Source organism: Lissotriton helveticus, chromosome 1_1 (assembly GCF_964261635.1).
Source record: "Lissotriton helveticus chromosome 1_1, aLisHel1.1, whole genome shotgun sequence".
Taxonomy (NCBI): Eukaryota; Metazoa; Chordata; class Amphibia; order Caudata; family Salamandridae; genus Lissotriton; species Lissotriton helveticus.
The window spans coordinates 1,507,796,380-1,507,818,400 of record NC_136057.1 but is presented as its reverse complement, the minus strand read 5'-3'; the positions used below and the strand labels follow the sequence as shown (position 1 = coordinate 1,507,818,400).

Here is a 22,021-nt window from a genome sequence, read left to right as displayed (position 1 = left end):
GGAGAAGCAATCCAAATAGTCGGAGTTTCGAATCAACAGATTAGAACCCCAATTACAGAACCTATGGAGGTGCATATTGAAAATGTTAAAGACATGCACAGATTCTTAGTCTGTGATTCTAGTCCAGTGAATTTACTAGGAAAAGATCCACTGTGCAAAATGAGCTGCACAATTTATTGCACACCGGATGGTGTTGCTCTTCAAACCCCTGATGAGGATATTGTATATAAGATAATGCTTGCAAAACAAGGCACAGAGGTAGATGAGGTGTACTCTTTAATGACTAAATATGACTTACCGGAAGAGCTGAAAACAACTGTGAACCCAATGGTATGGGATTTTGATGGAAAGGAAATAGGACTAATGGCAAATGTAGACCCAGTGAAAGAGACTGTGAAAGAAGGTGCAGTTTACCCCAACACCCGACAATACAAAATGAGTCCAGAAGTAAAAGCAGGAGTAGCTTCAGAGATTGACCGAATGATTTAACAGAGCATTTAAAAAAAGATAATGAGCAGTCCTTGTAATTCACCTATAACAGGACTTAAAAAGCCTAGCAGAAAATACTGAATAGTACAGGATTCAAGAAAGATTAATAAAATTGTAGTGCTTTGTTGTCCTGTAGTGCTAAATCCAGCAGCGATTCTGTATCAGATACCCTGGAATGCAGGATGGTATACAGTAATTGATTTGTGCCAAGCCTTTTTCTCCATTCCTTTACATCCAGATTATCTTTTCTCCTTTAAATTTGAGGATCGTATTTTGGCATGGAACCGAGTTCCTCAAGGGTATACAGAATGTCCTTCAATATTCATTCAGATTTCGAAAAAGTGCCTAGAGAAGTTAATTATGCCTATAAATTCAGTTTTATTGCAATATATCGATGACCTACTTGTGGCATTGAAATCCAGAGAAGATTGCGTTAATGATTCAATTGGATTGCTAAATCATTTGGCTGATGGAGGACTCAAAGGGTCTACAGAGAAATTGCAATTTTGCCGAACAGGAGTTAAATATTTGAGTCACCAGATAGAAAGGGGAGTGAGAAAAGTGACCTCTGAGAGAATTAAAATAATCAAGCAAATGTAGTTACCGCATACACAAAGAGAGATCAGAATGTTTTTCGGAGTGGTGGGATACTGTAGACAGTGGATTGTAGGTTTTTTCTTTACTAGCGAAGCCATTAATTCAGATGACACGGAAGAGAATGAAAGATGCAGTAGTTTGGGATGATAAAAGTGTGAAAGCATTTGTAAAGTTGCAAAATTGTTTATGTGAGGCCCCTGCTCTAGGTATGCCTGATTATATGAAAGAATTTGCACTATTCTGTTGTGAGAGAGAGGGTTGTGCGCTTTCAGTCTTAACCGAGAGCTATGGATAAAGCAGACGTCCAGTCGTATATTTTTCTGCTACTTTGGATCTTGTGGCTTCAGCATTACCTGGCTGCTTAAAAGCAGTAGCTGCTACCTGTATGAGTCTGGAGCAAAGTGAGTCAATTGTGATGGGGCATCCAGTAAAAGTCTATGTTCCACATTCAGTTGAAATACTGTTAACAAGAACTCGAACGCAGCAACTGTAGAATAATTCTGGGAGCAGAAAATGTGACAGTAATCAGATGCACAATGGTGAATCCAGCTACCTTATTACCAGATTCACGTGGTGAAGAAATGAGGGATGAAGTAGATCATGACTGCTTAGATGTGACTGAAATGTGTACTAAGCCCCCCTTGATATACAGGAAGAGCCTCTGAAAGAGCCCAACCATGAAGTATTATCGACGGTTCTTGTTTAAGGCCTGAGGAAGGAGGACTGAGTGCAGCTTATACGGTTTGCAAAATATCTGGGGTCATTGAAGCATCCTGTTTACCGGGAGTCAAGTCTGTACAAGTAGCCAAATTGATAGCTTTAATAAAAGCATGCAAAATTGGGAAACATTGGAAAGTGACCATATTTGCTGACAGCCAATATGGTTACGGGTTGTGCATGACTTTGGCCAGCTTTGGATGCAAATGGGATTTCTGAGTTCTGCAAGATCCCCTATAAGGAATGGAAAATTTTGTGAAAGAACTGTTAGAAGAAATACAATTGCCAAAGGAAATAGCAGTGGTCAAGTGTGTTGCTCCAAAAAATCATGCTGAAATGGATCACTTGTCCTGAGTAACCAGGGTTTGTTAAGTTTCGTATACTGTACCGATAAAAACCCGGGTTACTCAGGACAAGTGATCCGGTGCAGACAAACAGTGTGGGTGGCGACTGCAGGGGCTGGGGGGGGGAAAATCGGGCTTCCGTGCCGGGCTGAGGCCGGCCCCTGGAGAACTTGGCGCTGCCCGTGAGCTCGTGCTTTGTTTGCGGCGGTTGAGCTGCTCGGGCTGGAAGATGAGGTGAGGAGTGGAGGGGCGGCTGCCTGACACCTGTCGTCTGGGGATCGGTCCGCAGTTTGGCAGACGTGGTGAGGCCTCACGCCTCACGCCAGTTCTAAAAGCAGAGGGCAGCGAGCGCAGTGGCGGGAGAGCCCACCCCCCTGCAGCGACCGCTAACGAGTGGGGCTTGGCGGCTTTGTGGAGCGGCGGAGCTCTGATACGGCCCGCGGATCAGTGGGCAGCACAGCACATCGGGGCATCGGTGGGACCCGGCCCCCTCCTCCCACTACCGAGGCCGAGTCCTGGGCTCCGGTGACGGCGTGGGGCCCAATGCGGGTGCCGGCGGAGCGGGCCCTGATTCCAGCGGTGGGTGCGACCCCCTCCCCGGCTGGGCTGGACCGCAGCTGGCTGTACCCGGTGATTGCAGGCCGCGGGTCCAGGGCCTAGAGACACTGTTTCGCCTGTGATTCGGTGGGCAAGGAAAGCGCCAGATTACAGGGGCGTTGGTGGGCCCCTCCCCCTTGCTCATGGGGGCACCTGGGGTGTATCGCTGTGGGGCCGGTGGGGGGGGCCTTCATCGACCCGCATTTCGGCGGGCAGCGACTCGGCTCCACGACTTTGCGCCTCCCTAGTGGGCACCCTGCTGCACGTGGTGGCTAGGAGTGCAGGGCTGGTGAGTCGCTTGTGGTGCCCGACGCCACGGGAGAGAAGCCGGGCGAGCCCCATGGAGTGGCCCTGAAAGGGGAGAGCGAGCGGAAAAGAGGAGCGGTGAGTGACCCTGTGACTACCGGTGTGAGCTGCAGCTCCCGTGGAGTTTGAGGGGTCCAGAGTCAGGCAGCCTCCCGGACTAACTACCCCCTGGTTGGCCTGCACCCGGTGTGGGTCCAGTGGGAGCCTGGCTGGGTGGTCGGCAACAGTGCCCGGGTGGAGAGGAGGTTACAGGGCTGCAGCCGACGCGGGTCCTGCACCGTGGTGGTCTTTATGGTTGGTGGACCTGGGGCCTACCCCGGCGTAGTGCTGAGTGCGTGGGGAGCTTGGTGACAGACGGAGGGCGTGCCATCGGCCTGCATATCGGCAGGCGGCGTTTTCCAGTGGCGGCCCGGAACGGGTCTGTGGGCCCGAAGCGGCGCTATTATGGCAACCAGCAGAGGCAAGAAGGACAAGGCCCCGAAGGACTCCCTGCTGAAGTTAGGGAGCCGGGCTGTCTCGCAGTCGGATACTCAGGCCGCTCAGCTGGAGGATGTGGAGGCTTCGGCGACTAAAGCCTTCATGCTGGAGCTTTTTGCCGCCATTAAGGAGGACATCATGGACATTCGTTCCCAACTCTCCTCTGATGTCCGCGAAATGCGGCGGGACGTCGACGCCATTGGTGAGAGGGTGGCGACCCTGGAGGAACACGATTTGGGCACTGCCTGACGAGCTCCATCAGCTCCAGCAGGATGTTATTCGGCTCACAGAACAGAGCTTGGACCTGCAGGCGCATACCGAGGATCTGGAGAACCGCTCATAGAGGAACAACATCAGGATCCGAGCGGTCCCCTGGAAGGGAGAGGGGGGATAGCCTACGGGAGTATGTGACGGAGTTGTTCCGACAGATTCTGGACGAAGGTGACGACCTTGACCTTCAGCTGGACAGGGTGCATCGAGTTGGCTTGCCAAGGAACGCTAAGGCCCCACCACCGGACATCTTAGTCTGTGTCCACGACTTTCAGATCAAGGAACGGCTTTTACGCAAGGCACGAGCCCTCCCCTCGGTCCAGTTTCGGGGGCATCAGCCTGCCCTTTTCCAAGACCTAGTGGCCTCTACCCTCATCAAACATCGCAGCTTCAAGCCAATCACCACGTACCTACGGGAGCATGGCATCCCCTACTCGTGGGGACACCCATTTCGCATCATTTTTAAGTTCAAGGGGAAACTCTTGCAGCTTCGCTCCCTGGAGGCAGCATTTGAGGCACTGGGCTTGGAGAGGTTGGACGCTCCCGCTGGTTCGGTCCGGTCTCCCGCTCGGCGACGCAGGCGCGCCACTGAATGGCAGACCGTGGGGAGGTCGCCTCCGCTGGGGAGACCGGGCCCTTATGCAAGCCTCATGGAAAGGGAGGCCGCCGTTTCCTCGGTGGCACAGGTGACTGACGGCGAGGGGGCTGCTTGAATGCTAATCGCTTGTCCCAGGATGAGTTGCATGGCGGCGTTGGGAGGAGGCATTGGGAGTTCCCTCTTCTTTCTCCCTAGTGAAAGGTATTGCCCTGTATCAGGGTTTGGTGCGGTGCTGAACGGCGCCACGTTCCCCTTTAAGAATGGTTTCCTTGATGAACATTGGTCATTTCCTAGTTTGCTTTTTCCCCTTTTTGGGGTTTAGTTCTGTTGCATGGTGGTTAGGGAGGGGTTTTGGGGGAGGGGTTGTTATCGGGGCTCCGCATCAGTTCTCTGGGGGGTTAGCTGTAGGTTGGGGTGGCTGGGCGCCTCCGGTGTGTCCTTCAGTGGTCCTGTTTCAGCTACTTTGTCTAGTGTCTTTGTCTCTTCTTGGCAAATATGGCTAAGGATTTGAAGATTGTCATTTTGAATGTTCGGGGCCTCAATAACCCTATTAAGCGCGCAGCCATACTATCGCTGTTAGAGAATGCAGATGGGGAAGTGTGTCTGTTCCTGGAGACTCACCTCCTCTCCAAGGATACTAGGAGGATGAAGGACAGGCGCTTCCCCGTGCAGTTGTGGTCCTCAGGTCCGGCAAAAAAACATGGGGTGGCTATCCTATTCAGCGCTAAGGCCCACTGTAAGATCCTATGCCAAGTGGTTGACATTAAGGGGCGCTTTCTGGCGGTCCGGGTCCAATGGGGGAACACGCACTTCACAGTAGGCTCACTGTATGCCCCAAACGAACGCCAAGAGCCCTTTTTGAAGACGGCGCTTGCCGAGGTGCTAGCGTCCCCAGATGTGTGTGTGCTGGTGGGAGGTGACCTGAATGTAGTGATGGACCAAGACCTGGATAGATCTGCTGCGCGCTCACATAAAACGGGAGCCATCTCGCGGGGAGGGAAGCAGTGGTTGCAAGATGGAGGGCTGCATGATGTTTGGCGCACTCAGCAGCCCCTAGAGCGCGATTTCACTTATTATTCTGCGGCCCATAAAACTTATGTGCGCTTAGATCACTTCCTGGCTACGACGTCCCTAATGCCCCATTTGTCTGAAGCAGCTATTTCCCCGCGCTCTTTGTCAGACCATGCCCTTATTTCTGTACAGCTTTCCTGTGGTGGACAGCGGCCACCATCACCTGGTTGGCGTCTGCAGGACTCTCGCCTCAACTCGGAGTCGGCTGTCGCTCGCATCAGAACTACCATCACTCAGTACTTCGTTGACAATGATCGGGATGGTATGTCGCTGGGGCCCTCAAGCTGGTGGCCCAGGGGGAGTTTATAGCGTTGTCAGCGACATATACTCGGATACGTAGGGAAAAGCGCGAGGAGTTGGTGAAGGAGGTGGGAGGACTAGAGGCGATACATAAAAGGACAGGGGCTCCACGCATATGGAGGGCATTGGAAACGAAAAGACGCATGCTCAAAAATCTTGATTTGGACCGGGCGGAATACGCCCTTTTGCGCTTGCGCCATAAGTTTTACCTCAGCGGGGACAAGGGGGGCCGGATGCGGGCGCACAGGTTGAGGGCTCAGGCGCAGCGGTCCGCCGTCCAGGCCATTAGGGATTCACAAGCAGTGGAGCACACCACTGAGTCCCTCATTGCAGATTCTTTCCGGCGGTTTTATTACACCTTGTACCACGGGGAACCCTCGGACCCTGAGCGAGTAGCGGCGTATCTAGCTTCCTGTGGTGTAACACCCCTCTTTCAGGCCTCGGCAGAGGCTCTGGACGCTGAAATACGTATCAAGGAAGTCATTTCCGCGATTACGCGGCTGAAACTGGCTAAATCCCCGGGGCCGGATGGCTTCTCGGCCATCTTTTATAAGAAGTTTTGCGTAGAATTGGCGCCCTTTCTAATTCGCCTCTTTAATTCCTTCCTGGAGACAGGGGAGGTGACCCCCTCCATGTCTGAGGCCGCTATCACGGTCATTCCCAAGCCCGGAAAGGACCCAATGGAGAGTGGATCGTACCGCCCAATCTCACTCCTCAACATTGACGCCAAGCTTTTCGCTAGCGTTCTGGCCGCACGCCTGAGCCTGTTAATGGATGGTATCATAGACCCGAACCAGTCGGGATTTATCCCAACGCGGCAAGGGGGGGGACAACACTAAGAGACTTTGGCACCTCATGGACTTAGTCCACCGCTCTCGTACACAGGCCCTCTTTTTATCCAAAGACGCGGAGAAGGCCTTTGACCGCGTAGATTGGGCGTATCTGTTTGCGGTTTTGAAGGCCTGGGGCCTGGGGGCTAACTTCCTAAGATGAGTTTGCTGCCTGTCTGCGCCCTCGACGGCGGCGGTCCGGGTGAATGGCTGCCGGTCTACTTTTTTTCCCATCTCTCGTGGGACGAGACAGGGGTGCCCCCTGTCCCCGTTGCTTTTTGCGCTCTATATGGAGCCATTTGCTCAGCGGGTGCGGTCCAATGGGGGCATTGAGGGGGTTTGATTTGGCGCAGACATGCACAAGATCAGTCTGTACGCGGACGATGTGATACTTTCACTCACTCACCCTCGCACCTCCTTCCGGCACCTATCGACAGAATTGCACGAATTTGGTGGTGTTGCGGCGTTTAAAATCAAATTTTCCAAGTTGCAGATACTTAATGTGTCGGTCCCTGCTACTGACGAGCAGGATCTACAACAGGATTTTGCCTTCCAGTGGGTTCACTCTGACATTCCGAACCTAGGAATCAGCCTTGCCCCCTCCATAGCCCAGACAGTTTCTATTAACTACAAGCTCTTAGTCGATCAAACAGCCAAATCACTGTCCGACTGGTGCCGTCTCCAGCTGGCCTGGTTCGGTAGACTAGCGGCAGTTAAAATGACGGTGCTCCCTCGCATTCTGTACTTGTTTCAGCTGCTTCCTCTGAGCCCCCCCCCCGGGTACCATACAGAAACTGCAAGGATTGATTACCAAGTTCTTATGGAATCACAAATGTCCATGGCTTGCCTTCTGGTTGCTTACGGCTCCTAAGGCCAGTGGTGGGCTGGGCTTTCCCTCGCTGAAAGCTTACTACCAGGCGGCCTGTCTGCGATTTATTCTTGAATGGAACAGACCTTATTCCAGTAAGCATTGGAACTTTATGGACCAGACGGTGGTGGGCTGCAATATTTGGCACGAGTTATGGCTCCCTCAAAAGCACAGAGCTTGGGGTCTATATTCTTCGCCTGTGACGTCTCCAACTATGAAGGCATGGGACCAATTGGCACAGCGTAAAGGTTGGACCACCTTTCCATCGCCCATGACGCCGATTGTAGACAACCCAGACTTCCCGCCTGGCTGCTCGTCCCCGATCTTTCAGCGCTGGAGGGAGGAAGGTTGCAAGCGAGTGGGTCACCTTTTTAGGTCTCGTGACCTATCAATGCGCGCAAGCCCATTGAGGGAGCGAGAATTCAAGTGCTGAAAACAATCGTGAAACCAAGGGTTTCGTTCGTGCAGTTTTCTTTAAGTTCACGTGAATCACGTGAGCAAACAAGCACGCGCATTCACGGCCGCACAGCACATCAAAGGGCTTCGCCCAGCGTGCGCTCTGCGGCTTCTCCTCCCCTAACACGCTGGCATTCACGGCCGCACAGCACATCAAAGGGCTTCGCCCAGCGTGCGCTCTGCGGCTTCTCCTCCCCTAACACGCTATCTCAGCTCTCCTGCCCCCATCCGGCTTCCCTCCGGCCACTCTCTAATTACCAACAGCCACCCAATCGCCCTACTACAGCAAGAAGGATGCACTGCATTCTACGAGACCTACTGGCAACGCCAGTGCTTGTTGATCTTGATGGTCTAATCTCGTTCCCCTCACTCCGCCGGGACCACTTCTCTCTCTTAGAATCTGACGCATTTCCTTATTCACAGGTGGCGCATTGGGTCACTCAGCCCCCTAACGTTGCTGCTATGTCTCGCCCGCTGACAGCCCTTGAGCGTTGGGTGGTCTGCAAGAAAGATGATCGCAAACATATATCTGACTTATACGCCATGATCATTGCTTGCCCTAAAGCTCCGCGTACTAAAGTGCAGGTTCGCTGGGACACGGAGTTGGGCCGCCCGCTGTCGCATAAGGAGTGGGAAAGAGTGTTCTACCGCGCGTACCACACTGCTGCTAATGTGGCGGGTGCTGAGTCAGCCTATAAGGTTGTGGCATATTGGTACTATACCCCAGCTCGTATTAAGTCCTGGGACCAGAAACATTCAGGCCTGTGTTGGAGGGGTTGTGGTGCCCCGGTTACCTTGACACACCTACTATGGCACTGCCCGAAGCTGGAGCGCTACTGGAAGGCCGTCCTTGATGATCTGGACGATGCATTTCACATCACGTTCCCTAGGGCTCCTGAACATGTGCTGCTAGGGCTTCCACATGCAAAAGCGTTTCCCTTGCGATCTATGAGGGGTAAGCAGATTGCGTTGGCCTTGTTAGCATCGCGCTTAGTCATCCTTGCACAATGGAGATCCACTGATTCTCCCGACCCTAGGGATTGGATCCGACGGCTGTGGCATCTATTGGCTATGGAACGACTATCGCTGTGCATGGATGGCAAGGGGGCGAACTATGCGGAGTTGTGGGAACCATTCATTCATCTCCTATCCAGAGATCTGCGTGAGGTAACAAGTCCAAAATATCTGCAGATCCTGCAACTTATCCCAATGGAGCCTCGGGGTTCAGCCCAAAGGACTGGACTGCTCTGGGAGGTGCTGGGGGGAGGGTGTGACTTAGAGTAAAGGGGGCTTTGTTTTCATTAGTTGTTACTCTTTCTATTTTGAATTGCAGTAAATTGATGACTGTGATGACTGCTCCTCATGGAATTGCATTCGCCCTCGCGGGGTTGCTCTCCGGGGTGTAGACCCAAACGCTGTGTTAGTACTACTGGACTTTGCTCTGCCGGCCAGTGGATGTAGGCAGATGAGCTGTGTTATGCGCTGTTATGCTGCTCAATAAAAAATGATTGATTCTGAAAGGAGGGCAAAAGATGACGTGTGGGTATATTCTGATGGCAGACCACTCATGCCAGACTGATGGCTCTCCCAAATGGCAAGAATGTATCATGTAGACACTCATGTACGCAGGGATGCAATTATCAGACTGTTCAGACAAGATTGGTATAACCCAAGGTTTAGGGTAGTCGCAGAAAGTCTTTATCAGAGATGTTTAGTCTGTCAACAAATAAATCCAGGCAGGAAGACGGTGGACAGTTGGGGAAAAATCGGAAAGGCAGAAGGACCATTCACAGGATTACAGCTTGACATTATAGAGTTACCACCATGCAGGGGAATGAAGTACATCTTTGTCATAGTGTGCTTGTTTTCACAATGGGTGGAGGCATACCCAATTAAGAGAAATGACAGTATAACATTTGCCAAATTATTGTTGAGAGAGTTAATTCCACACTAGTTTTCCAGTAACTTTGGAATCCGATAGAGGACCTCATTTTAATAATGAAATAATTTGATTAATCTGTGAAGCATTTAACAAAAACTGCACTGTGCATACCGCCCAGAGGCTTCTGGAGTGGTAGTGCAATTGAATGGCAAAATCAAGTCAAGACTGGCAAAGGTGTGTGCATCCACTTCACTGAGTTGGCCAGGCGCATTGCCTCTTGTATTGATGGGACTCAGAAGTGCTCCTGACAGAAACACAGGATTGAGTCTCCATGAGATTCTCATAGGAAGAGCGATGAGACAAGCATTTATACCAGGACATAAATTACTGAATATATCTGATGATCTGGTATTAGACTATTGCAAAGGATTGGCTGACCTAGAGCTATCTGTCTCTCACCAGGTTGGAGGAGACCCAGTTGCCAGGCAGTCGGATCAGGCACATGTCTTGAATCCTGGAGACTGGGTGGTAGTGAAGAAGCACACCAAAAAGTCGTGCCTAGCACCCGGGTGGGATGATCCACGGCAAGTCATACTGGTCACTACTACAGCAGTGAAGTGTGCAGGTTTGCTCAATTGGACTCAAGCAAACCACACAAAAAAGGGTTCCAGCCCCTGCTGAAAAGAGACCACAACTGACCCAAACAGTTGAGGCAGCTGAAGGTTGTGCAGTAGAAGAATATAGAGTGACAGATTCTGAAGTGGCTGACAAAGAACAACCGAGCAGGAGTCAGGAGGATTGGATACCAGTGGTTGACATACCGGAGGTGATTAATCAAACAAGAAGCAGAGCAAGATTAGAAAGACAAGAAACTAGTGAGGACCAGATAGGCGTAGAAGAACACGCTCAGGAAGTAGTGAACAAAGCTACAGGAGACCCTGGGCAGGACGAGAAAGGGAGAGAAAACATACTCAGGTAAGCAGATCAACCAAAAGAACTGAGAAGGGACAGACGGGTATAGAAGAATACGTTCAGGCAGCAGAATATCCAATTGTAGTAAGACCGGAAAAGGACCAGTTGGGAGAAGAAGAACAAGTTCGGGTGGAAGAAGAACAGTATGAGATAAGAACCGAACAAGATCAGATAGAGGAAGAAGAACAAGTTCAGGCTGATGAAGCCATAATAACAAAACCTGAACAAGGACAGGTAGAGAGTGAATCTGAAGAAGGGGAAAAATCAGATTGTGCCACAACATAACGAGAATAAAAGATCTCTTAAGAGAGACAAAGAAGGCGAAAGTGCAGTGCAGATTAAAAGGGTCAGAAATGGAGATAACTGGCCAGGTGGAGTCAAAAGGTTAAAATACCATTTGAGAAAGACAAGTGAAAACCCTGAACACGTGAATGAGGTTACTAGTCAGTCTGAGCAGTCAACAGTGAAAAACACTCGAAGAAGTCAGAGACTAAGAGTCTTGAACAATAAGTTCCACGGTCCTGAATGGACCTACATGATTCTAGAAGAATTTGAGAATCTAGATTTAAATGAAGAGACAGATGAAGAAGTAAATGCAGAACAGATTGACGAAGGGGAAGTGAGGCCTCCTGGAAGTAACAAAGAATTACAATTTATAAAGTAAAGAAAAGAAAAGAAAAGGAATCTTCTAAGACTAAAATGGCTGAAGACAGGTTTGCTGAAAGACCAAAAGGAAATTGTGCAAAGAAATGCTGTAGGGCTTGCACATGTAGTATTTTATTAGCGGTCATAGTATGGCTATTTCTAACAATAGCAGTTCCTTATCTTATGATAACAGAGAAGAAGAATGACACAGACAATAATGAAAAGACAGCTAACATGAAAGGAGATACAGTAGAATTAGAAGCAGCAGATGAGATAAATGTACATCATACAGTAACAGATAATGGCACATCTTTAAACGCATTCACAAAATTGCTGTTTCAATATGTAGACACTATGGAGATTAGGGATTGTTATGTTTGTATGAAATTACCAGCTTCAGTAGCAGAAGGAGTCACATACCATAATTTACCATTAACGTACGGTATTTCATGTAGCATATTGACAAGTTTATTCGATAGAACAGGAAAACTTAAATATTATTATTCAAACTTAGATGTAGTATTTTCAGAAATTCCTATTCGAACGAATATGAATCCAGGGCATAGTAGTCCAGATGCACAGTTTATGGGTGAATTTTTCTTAACTATGAAATCAATAGATATAGCAAAGGCACACGAGAATAACGTAACATGCTCTTTTAGTTGAAGAAAGGAGACAGGATTTCCAAAGAAAAGCCGCAGAATCGAAAACCCATATACCACCATGGGCTGAGAATGAGGGAATTCATACAGCTGGCAAAGCTCATGCTGCGATGTCCCTAGACGTTGTAAAGACAGGGAAATCCTGCCTCTGTGCATTAAAGATAGACTATAACAATGTATTTATTGGTTTCAGTGAGTGTGAACATAACTTCCTGATTCTAGGAGGTTGGGGACTAAATGGGGGAACAGATCTATTATTTCCTGGTGTTTACTACGTGTGTGGGAATGAAGCCTATTATAAGCTGCCTGCACAATGGTACGATAGTTGCTACTTCGGAATAGTATTTCCGAAGATATATCACGTAAAAAGAATCACTGGAAGCAATGAAAACACTAACGGATTAACCCGAAGAAAGAGACCTAGTTTTTTTAGAAATAATAGGTGACATATTTGGTGAATTGATACCTTCAGTGGGAGTCATTTTAAATTCACGTAGAATCTGTCAATTGTCAACAGTAGTTGATCGTCTTTCAACTGATACTGCTGGAGGTTTCTTAATAATTAATACAAAAATGGTTGCAATTAGGTCTAAGGTTTTACAAAATTGACTGGCGCTTGATATATTATTACCAAAAGAAGGCGGAGTCTGTAAAATGTTGAAAGTGCAACATTGTTGCACTTACATACCGGATAAAAGCACAGAAATTAGAGGATATATTACAAACCTTCAAGAAGAATTGAAACCACTGGAGGTTGATGGTGTTTGGGAAAGACTAACAAGAATTATTTCTTCAATAGGGACATGGTTTACTAATCTTGGGGAAGGTATTATAGGTCAAATAGTCTTTCAATTAATTGGTTTAACAATAATAGTCTTAACAATAATGATATGGTGCAAATGGTACAGAAAAGGAAGGAAATATAAAATAAATGGAAAGGGAAAGAAGAGAAAAGTTGAAGAGATTTAGCTAGAAGAAATGAACGGAGAATTATATAAAAAGATGGAAGATTTGAGAACAAAGAGGAGGACAAGAATCAAAAGAGTGGAAAGTGAATTGAGATGTGCTTAAGTTGGCATCTGGTTGGGATGGGTGATTTTGTGATGGCTCAAAAATGCCATCAGAGAAGGGATTGATGGAGCAAGGACAAGTAGAAAAGAGACTTGCTCGGAAGCAATCCTCTCATTTAACTTTTAACCTTGTATTAACTACATATTGGGTAAACTAATATGCACCACAGACAGAGAAGCTTGCCTACATGTTTACTAATATATATAACTCGAGTAAAATTCTGAAATGGCTGCTAACGGGAGATCTTTATTGTGCATGCGTCAACTGCATCTAAGTAGTATGACGAGCTGTTGCTTGGAGGGTATTTCTTGCACCTGCGCAGACGCTATTAAAATGGCTGCTTGAAAGCTCACATGCTTGGCATCTGCTTTACTGAAACTAAACCAAGCTATTTTACTAATGCTACTGAGGGAAAAGCAATAATGAGAAAAGGGGGTTAGAGTAGAGATAGGTGGTATACAGTGAAACCATACATTTTTTAATTAACATTTATCTTTCTGACTTTCCTATTAGTGTGTATTTGGCCCTCTCGTATGAGTCCAGAGTCTGTTAACCACCAGACCTCCGCGCATGCTTAGTGGGAATGAGCCGGAAGAACAGATGATATACTTGAACGCAGTCCAAGGACACAAGAGATACATACCCTGGTAACCAGCATCGAAAACCTCTGGATGAATAGAAATACATGAGAAAACATACATTTGTGTCTAATAAGATGTGAATACGGGTGGGAATAAGATTTGTGAATAAAAAATAAGGGATGGGATCTTTGAACAATAGACTGATACACTAAGATGAAAAATAAGTATGGTGTAATGATCTTCCCCCCTTGCCTGTCCAATCAGTTAGTATTTTTTACAATATTGAAACATTAATGGGTGGTACATGAATTTTGAAGAGTATAATTGAGGTAGTTTTAGTCAGTCAGACGGAGATTTGCTGAATGCTGCAGAGCTCAGGATGCTGTCGGAGTGATGAGAGATATTGATGAAGAATCGAATGCAGAACCATCTATCTTAGAATTATTGATTTAGAAGAAGATAGCAGAAGAATCTCGAGGAGGAAGAGAATGTCAGAGGGGGTGCTACGCAAGCATCGGTGTTAGAGAGGTCGTCTATACTGTCCTGATTCCTGTCCTGAAGCCTTTGTCGCCTGACCTTTCCCGGGGGATCTTTCCCAGCTCCTAGGTCAGGGGGTTGGTTTTCACACCATCCTAGGAAATTATCATTTCCGTGAATGTGCAGATGTTCTTTTCTCTCTATCCTCTCCTTTCTAAGCATAAGTCATTGCAATAGTATGAAGTATGTGTTTGATGATTGATTAATTGAATTTTCCTTCCTATGAGTAACGGAGACTACACTGTACTTTGAGCAATGGTTCACATGAAATTAATTTAGATAAAGATTTAAACTTTTCCCAGGGTCTGTGGTTATTCCATTGTCATTTTACCATCAACTAGTTCAACTATTGGTCCACTGACCAGAGGAAAATAACTTTTGATCAGTGAAAAGATTAGTGGAGAACAAGAGGTGACTAATCTTAAAGTGGTAAAAATCATAAACTTTGAGTCCAGCAGTTAAAACCAGGCTGTGTGTGTATGTGTGTTTTTATAGGCCCAGGTGAGTATAGGCTATTGGAGCATCTGTTGATAGTTTGCCGCTGGATCACTACCAAGACGGTGAGCAGGGGTTATCTTCAGCGTGTAACTCCCTTGCCCTAACTAGAGTGGTGGTTTCTGCCTGGCTCAGGCGCCAGCCCTAGCCAACCAGAAATCCCATTTCTAACAATCACACATATTAGATGAGCAGACAATATCGCACTCCAAAAGTCTCTTTGGAAAGCTTCAGTCAGACACATTTGGGACAGGTTAGACTACTACTTCGCCTCAAACAAACCACCTTGAACTCTCTTACAGGGAAACAATATTTCACGTAGACTCCAACACAAAGTTCCCAGTGTAGTCACTAGTCTCCTGCGGTTGCTATTTCTCCTAGATCCACTCACAATACACTGTACAATCCAGCACAATTAAGTTTAACGCTCTTATCTCTTCACACATGGAAATTAATGGGCACTTCTCTCTTCTCAATCTCTCTTTCTTCTCAACTCTATCATATTAAAACTCGTCCAGGATACATATTGTCAGGCCATTCTTTGTTCTGCATTTTAGGGTTTAGTTTTGCTTTGCAGCTTTATTATTTGCAGTAATGTTTGGTATCAAGGATTTACAATATCGCTCTTTATCATTACTTTGTATTATTGTCTGACTTAAGTATTGAAGTATCTGTGTATTATTTGTTTTCTCAAAATTAAAATCATTTCAAATAAAAAAGAAATACCTCAAAAAAAATATAAACCTTAATATTACTATGTCATTCAAACAAGATTTCTATTCACAGAACAAAAACAATACATTCTTTATCCTGTAATACCAATTTCAACACACAGTTTATCGTTGGTTTCAAATATTACCCCTGCTGTTTTCTTAATCTGCGTGAAAGTGTAAATGCACAGCAAGTGAGAAGAGAGGTTAACATGGGTGTGTCTATGACACCTACAATGACTTAATCAGTCACTGTCTGAGGGTGCACACACGGAGGTCAGTTTGCTTATGGGTGAGCAAATACGGTGCCTGGTTCAAAAGGGTCAGTGCTGTAGGCAGAGGTGCTGTTACGACGAATAGGTGGACATGCTCAACGAACTGACCACTTACCTTTGCTTGCTGCTGCTGTACTAAAAAGTACTTAAATGCATGAGATGATTCACAGAATAAAACTATGAAATGAGTTGGAAAATCACAGCATGAAATTGGGTACATATTCCTAAAAAGAGCGCACACCAGCCTTCTTTGAGGCTCTCTTTTGCCATATGTGGGTGAAACCGTTGACAGACATCTCACACCACCAGCCGGCTACTCTTTACCCACGGAAGTGTAGTCACCTTCAGAAAGACAGTTATATTCAATGGCAGGCAAACCATTTTGTAACTTGGGTTATCTGCAACACGGATGAGAGGCAGAGGGCTATTCAGCCAATATGAAACAAACGTACTACCCAAATCTGACAATGTGAGGTGCTCCCACCCTAACATGGTAGCCACTAAAGACATGGTGCTGGCGAAAGCAGTGACTAAATCGACCGGAAAAGGAGTGTCATATGTAGGAGAGTAGGATCTGCTTACTAAGGTTACCCCCACTTTTTGCTGGTGTTTCACTGTGGCATTTGATGACCTGAAGAAGGCCATGTGCACTGCACCAATTCTGCAAAGCCCTAACTACTCCAAAGAATTCATTGTCCAAACAGATGCATCCGAGTTGGGGGTAGGGGCTGTGCTATCACAACTGAATGATGAAGGTCAGGACCAGCCAGTAGCTTTTATTAGCAGAAGGCTGACCCCTAGAGAGAAACTTTAGTCAGCTATTGAGAGGGAGGCCTTTGCTCTGGTTTGGGCTCTGAAGAAGCCGAGGCCATACTGTTTGGCACTCTCTTCACTGTTCAGACTGACCATAAGCCCCTCTTATGACTAAAACAGATGAAGGGTGAAAACCCCCACATTTTTTAGGTGGTCCATTTCCCTACAAGGGATGAACTATAGAGTGGACCATAGACCTGGTAATAACCATGCCAATGCAGATGGACTCTCCAGATATTCTCACTTAGAACATGAAGACACAACTGGTCATGGTTAGTTTAATGTCCCTGTGTTTAGGGGGGGGGTGTAGGAGAGTAGGATCTGCTTACTATGGTTACCCCCAATTTTTGCTGGCGTTTCACTGTTTTTTTACTTTAGTCTGGCTGGGGCCCTGCTATTCAGGACCCCAGCCTAGTTGCTTCCTCTCTAAAATGATTGCATGTACTTTAGGTACACTCCATTGGTTAATGGGTTACCCTTGTGAGACCCAAGGGCATAGGTACCCCAGAGGCCTACCAGGGGCTGAAGCATGTATTATGCCACCCCTGGGAAGCCTTTCAAAATGGCACTGCAGATCTGCTACTGCAGCCTGGGTAAGGTGGTGCATGCACCCCTTACTAAGATATAGGCTACCTATATCTACCTTTAATCACTGACACATATAAACCTATAAGTCACTCCTATGGCAGGCCTTGGCAATCCTGAAGGCAGAGTGCTTGGTTTTGTGTGAGAGGGTGCCCATGCATGAGCAGGACCCCTCTGCAGCTTTCGGAATCTATTCTCTGAGGCTGTTCTGTGATGCAGCCAGACCATATACTTTTAAGTGCATTATAACCTCGCGGTAAATGCTAACTTTGGAATGGCTGCATGGAAACATGTCGTGTTTGGTGTCAAACACTTTGGAATCCTACCCCCAACCCCGCCAGTCCTGGCGGCGGGGGTAGAATTCCACCCTTCTAGAGGGAGAAGACAAGAACACACTTACCTAACCGGTAATAGTTTAAAAGAGCCTTGGCATCACAAAATGGATGCCAGAGCCACAGATACACATCCCATCAACAAGTGCATCAGGGTAGAAACAACGGCCACAAAATGATTGGATGACAGGTTGAGAACGATCATCCAGGGGGTAGGGGTAGATACAATCCAGCTGCCCCCACACGAACAACGCCAACGCGCGTTTCGGTGTCTCGCCATTTTGTGGCCGTCGTTTCTACCCTGATGCACTTGCTGATGTGATGTGTATGTGTGATTTTGGATATCTGATGATGAGTTTTGGGATGCATGATAGTATGACTGTTAGGTGTGAATATGATGTGTGGGACACGATCAATGTATTAATGTTTTATTACAATTTTGGTTTTGTACTGTATCTAATTCTGGTTGAAAAATTGATGAAATGTTTTTTGTGCATTTGAAAATGAAAAAATAAAAGGACTATATTTTTTGATAAACTCAAGTTGATTGTTGATTATAGCCCTGGTCTGCTCCGGTGGTTGCTTACTAGTATCAGGACCCTCTCCTAGGGCCTTTTTAAAATTGCTGGCAAGGTATTTTCTTGTTGTTGGTTGCCTCGTGGCTGAAGAGTCAAGCGTCACCTTCTGCACCTGAAATCACCCGACATCGGTGAGCATCTAATCCTCGCCTTCCTGGTCACTGGCAAGTGACCCAGACTCTGTCTCCTCTGCTTTCAGGTTCTTCACATCTCTGATCCACCCTTGGATCCACCCGGACACTTTCCACTTGGACGCCAGCAGCACTTTGCAGCCGCTCTCCATTGAAATCGATCACGAAACCCGACACGAAGAGACACCTATGCACCCGGTTTCCTTGGGTGAGGTAACTCGAGTACCCCGGTGCTCCAGTGGGTGTTGACTCTAGAACCTCCTAGTTCCAAAGGGGTTTGCTCCAAGTCCTCTTCTAAGGGTCCTTAATCTTTAAAATTCCAATCGCGACTTTCTCCATGGAAGTTAATGGTGATTCGCGGCTGTGTTTAGACACTGCACTCGTCCCCCGTGGGTCCCCTGTGCCACTACCTTGGGTGGTTACTGGTGGCCCCAGCAGTTCTAAAGGCTCTAGGCCTTGTATCTATGTCAGTCGTGGCTCTTATACCACTTTCTTAATATATGGTTTGGTACGCCCCTAGGACTCAACGTATATTGTGCTAATTTACTGTGTGCTAATAAGTTTACTGAATGTGCTTTTGCCTCTAGCCTCATAAAGAGACTAGAGGGATGTGTTTAGAATAAATACATATATATATACCTGGTGTGGTTCTCCTTTCATTTGGTCATTCATGAGATTATAGACTGGTAAAACAAGCTGTTTTACATTCCTTCAAGACTTAGCCTGAAGGCTGCTCTCCCCTGCTACCACTAGGATAGCTTTCTATATAGATTGTCTTTAAACCTACCATCAATAAGGGTCGTTTGGACTGATGCAAGGTGCCCACTAAAATAGTAGACAGCATATGCCAGGCCAACTTCTCACATCATATAATTATAAAGGGATTAGCATTTTTTTCTTTTAGTTTTATCTAGCGCTAGCTAGACCCGAAGCATCAGAACACTTTAAAAGTTGTGGGTATAGGAAATTAGAGCTATAAGTGAGGATTTGTGTAGGTCTAAGACAGTCAAAATAAGTATAAATATTATAACAATAATATAGTGAGGACAAAAAAACAAGTACATAGCAAAACAAGATTAGGTAATGATGTTATATTGACTGATTGGGTCAGGTAACCGTAACGGAAGAGTCAATACAGAGTGGTTGAGTTTATGGGAAACATGGAACCTTGAGTCTAGTGGTGGAGTTGAAGTAAGTGTTTAGAAATAGAGATTTGAGGTCACATTTGAAGTAAGAAAAGGAGGGGTTGCAGTAGAGGGAGAATCTTCGGGTAGTGAGTTCCATATCTTGGGAGCATTTCCTGAGGAGAGCACCTGGGTAGCTTTCTTTTTCAGTTTAGGAGGGGGTATGAGAAGTGGTGAATTGGAGCATTTTAGAATCCGGCCTACCAGCTCTCTCGGGTTTGGTGCAAGGTATTTGGGGTTATTCATATAGAGAGCTTTGTGTGGTAATGTGACATATGGAATGTGACACAGAGCACTCCTCTAATTCTCACTCAGAAATACACACCTCCCTGGGAAAACGCCGGTGACAGTAGTTGAACTACGGGAATTGTGTAAAATGCAAACACTATTATGCTCAAAATATGTCAGACTGTGTGCATGGTGCAACGCAGTGCTGTAAGACGTAAATACCAGATGAGGATTCAAAGGTTGAATACCATTCCCAGACTTTTTACAGGACGTGAGGAGCCCAAAGCCTGCGGAGCAGCACGCGCACATCACACGCTGCCAGCCATTCCAGTTTGCTTTTAACAGCACTAGGCAGCACTTAACGGCTTGACAGCCAGGCGCTATGCCTATAGTGCGGGACGATGCATTTTAGTGCGACGATGCAGAGCACCACACTGATATGTGTACTAGAAAAAAACAATTGAAATCTCAAAATGCACTGTTCTACTGAATACTCCAAAAACTATATTAATACACGCATTGGCGAAGCCACTAGTTCTCGACTAGGTGAAATCTATTGGCTTTGCCAATGGTTGTTGTCATTTCCGGGAACTGCTAGAACATATACAGAGAAACTGTAAGATGTAGAGAGAGGGCCTTGCACAGGGACAAGCCAATTGGAATGAAGTAACCCCGGAATGCCCTTCTCTGTGCCAATCCTTACCCCAGTCCACCTCTCCGGGAACAGAGAATATTGCCTTCTGTTGTAAATTGTCGCCATGCCCAGTACACGCGTCAGAAACGTCCTCCATCCTACAACCGTATCGGTCGTGAGCGCCACTCCAATTGTTATAAGAGTTACCGGAAAGTGATATACATCATCACCTGATGACGGCTCCTTCCTGTAATTACACGTCTATGCTACCAAGCGACTAGTCGTAGAGGGCATAGACAAATATAAGCAGGAATTATGGGATGACAGCCATCTTGTACTGTGTTTTGCCCTATACTCTTAAATCGAAGCAAAACTCAAGTATATAACAACCTAGCGTAAAAATATACCTAAACGCGCTAGATGATTCACAGCATAAAAACTATGAAAGTACTCCAAACTAAAACAAAAATGCAAACGAATATTGTAATGTACGATAAATACATTTTAAAAATGCTGCCTTTATTATATATATTTTTTCTCCTTGATTTAAAAATCTAGTTAATTTTGTGACTGTATTTCGGAACTCTGCATTAACATACATGGAAATCTTCCATTGTTAAGACGGTCTATTTCATTTTCGTTTGATTGACGGCATCCTTCGAATTACGTATTTTGGACGTCATAGGTCTCGTAGCCTAGCAGTGTACGCAATTGCGTGCTGTAGCCTGCTGAGTCTCGTTTGGACGGTGTGTCGTTTCCAGCTCCCCCCCTCCCACCGCCTCCCCCACTCGCGTGTGTGCCTATTTTAACTAGATGTGCTTCCGCCATAGGTTTGTGCCTCCCCTACGTCAGAGGGAAGCTTAGAAATACAGCGTGACCTGTATGTCAGTGCCTCCCCGTCTATCTATGCCTGCCTTAAAGCACCGCAGATGTTTCTGCCTGTGCCTTACCGAAAACTGTTATGGCATTTTGTTTATTATTTATTTATTTATGCGTTTTTATATAGCGCGGACTTTACCCGAAGGTGTCAGAGCGCTTCACAAAAGGAACAGAACTGATACAAGAGAACATTACAAGTGAGAAAATTACAAAAGCAAAAGTTACATTACATGAGGCAAAAGTGACAATCGTGAGCGAACAAAATACAAGAGGTAGCAAACGGTGCATTACAGGAGGAAAAAGTGACATCTGTGCAGGTTACAAAAGAGTACAAAGTACAAGTAGAGATATAATACTGCAATAAATGGAGGACACTCAAACACAAGAACAAACGTTACGTAGGCAATGGTGGCACTTGTGCAAGTATCGAAAGCAAACAAAAAGTAAGAGGGAGCAAACAGTGTGTTACAAGAGAAAAGTGACTTGTGCATGTTACAAAAGAGTACCAAACACAGGTAAAAGGGTAGTACTGCAATAAATGGCAGTCTCCCAAACCACAAGAACACACTGGGAAGGCACTTCCATAGTCATGGAGAATAGAAATGTTCTATACTAAAAGGTCTTCCTTCAGATAATAGCGGGCATGAATTAACTTTGGAAGTGTATTTGAAGGAGGAGAACTTTGAGGTCAGTTTTGAAGGCCTGGGAGGAGGTGGTGGTCCGGAGCTGAGGCGGTATTGAGTTTCAGATTCTCACTGCGTTGCCTGAAAAGGATTGGGCCATCGATCTTTCCTTCTTGAAAGTGGGAGGTTCAAGCAGTAGATGTTCCGCATTTCGTGATGGTCTAGAGCCTCCAGAGAGTTTCAGTTTATTCGCCAGATGTCGAGGAGAGGAGGAGTGCAAGGCT

The 22,021-nt window shown here is 46.5% G+C and overlaps 1 protein-coding gene across 3 annotated transcripts in view; it reads right to left on the bottom strand.

The window, feature by feature from the left end:
- The window catches only part of ATF6 (activating transcription factor 6), a 1,455,481-nt gene extending 1,434,891 nt beyond the window's left edge, over positions 1–20,590 (bottom strand). The window contains exon 1 of one of the 3 annotated variants that reach the window (XM_078686796.1): positions 20,305–20,590. In XM_078686796.1, the coding sequence (XP_078542922.1) occupies positions 20,305–20,392 (88 nt within the window). In that variant the 5' untranslated portion in view covers positions 20,393–20,590. The remainder of the gene's footprint in view (positions 1–20,304) is intronic. The other 2 variants (XM_078686788.1, XM_078686804.1) reach the window with 2 other exon arrangements.
- Between the last annotated feature and the right edge of the window lie 1,431 nt (positions 20,591–22,021).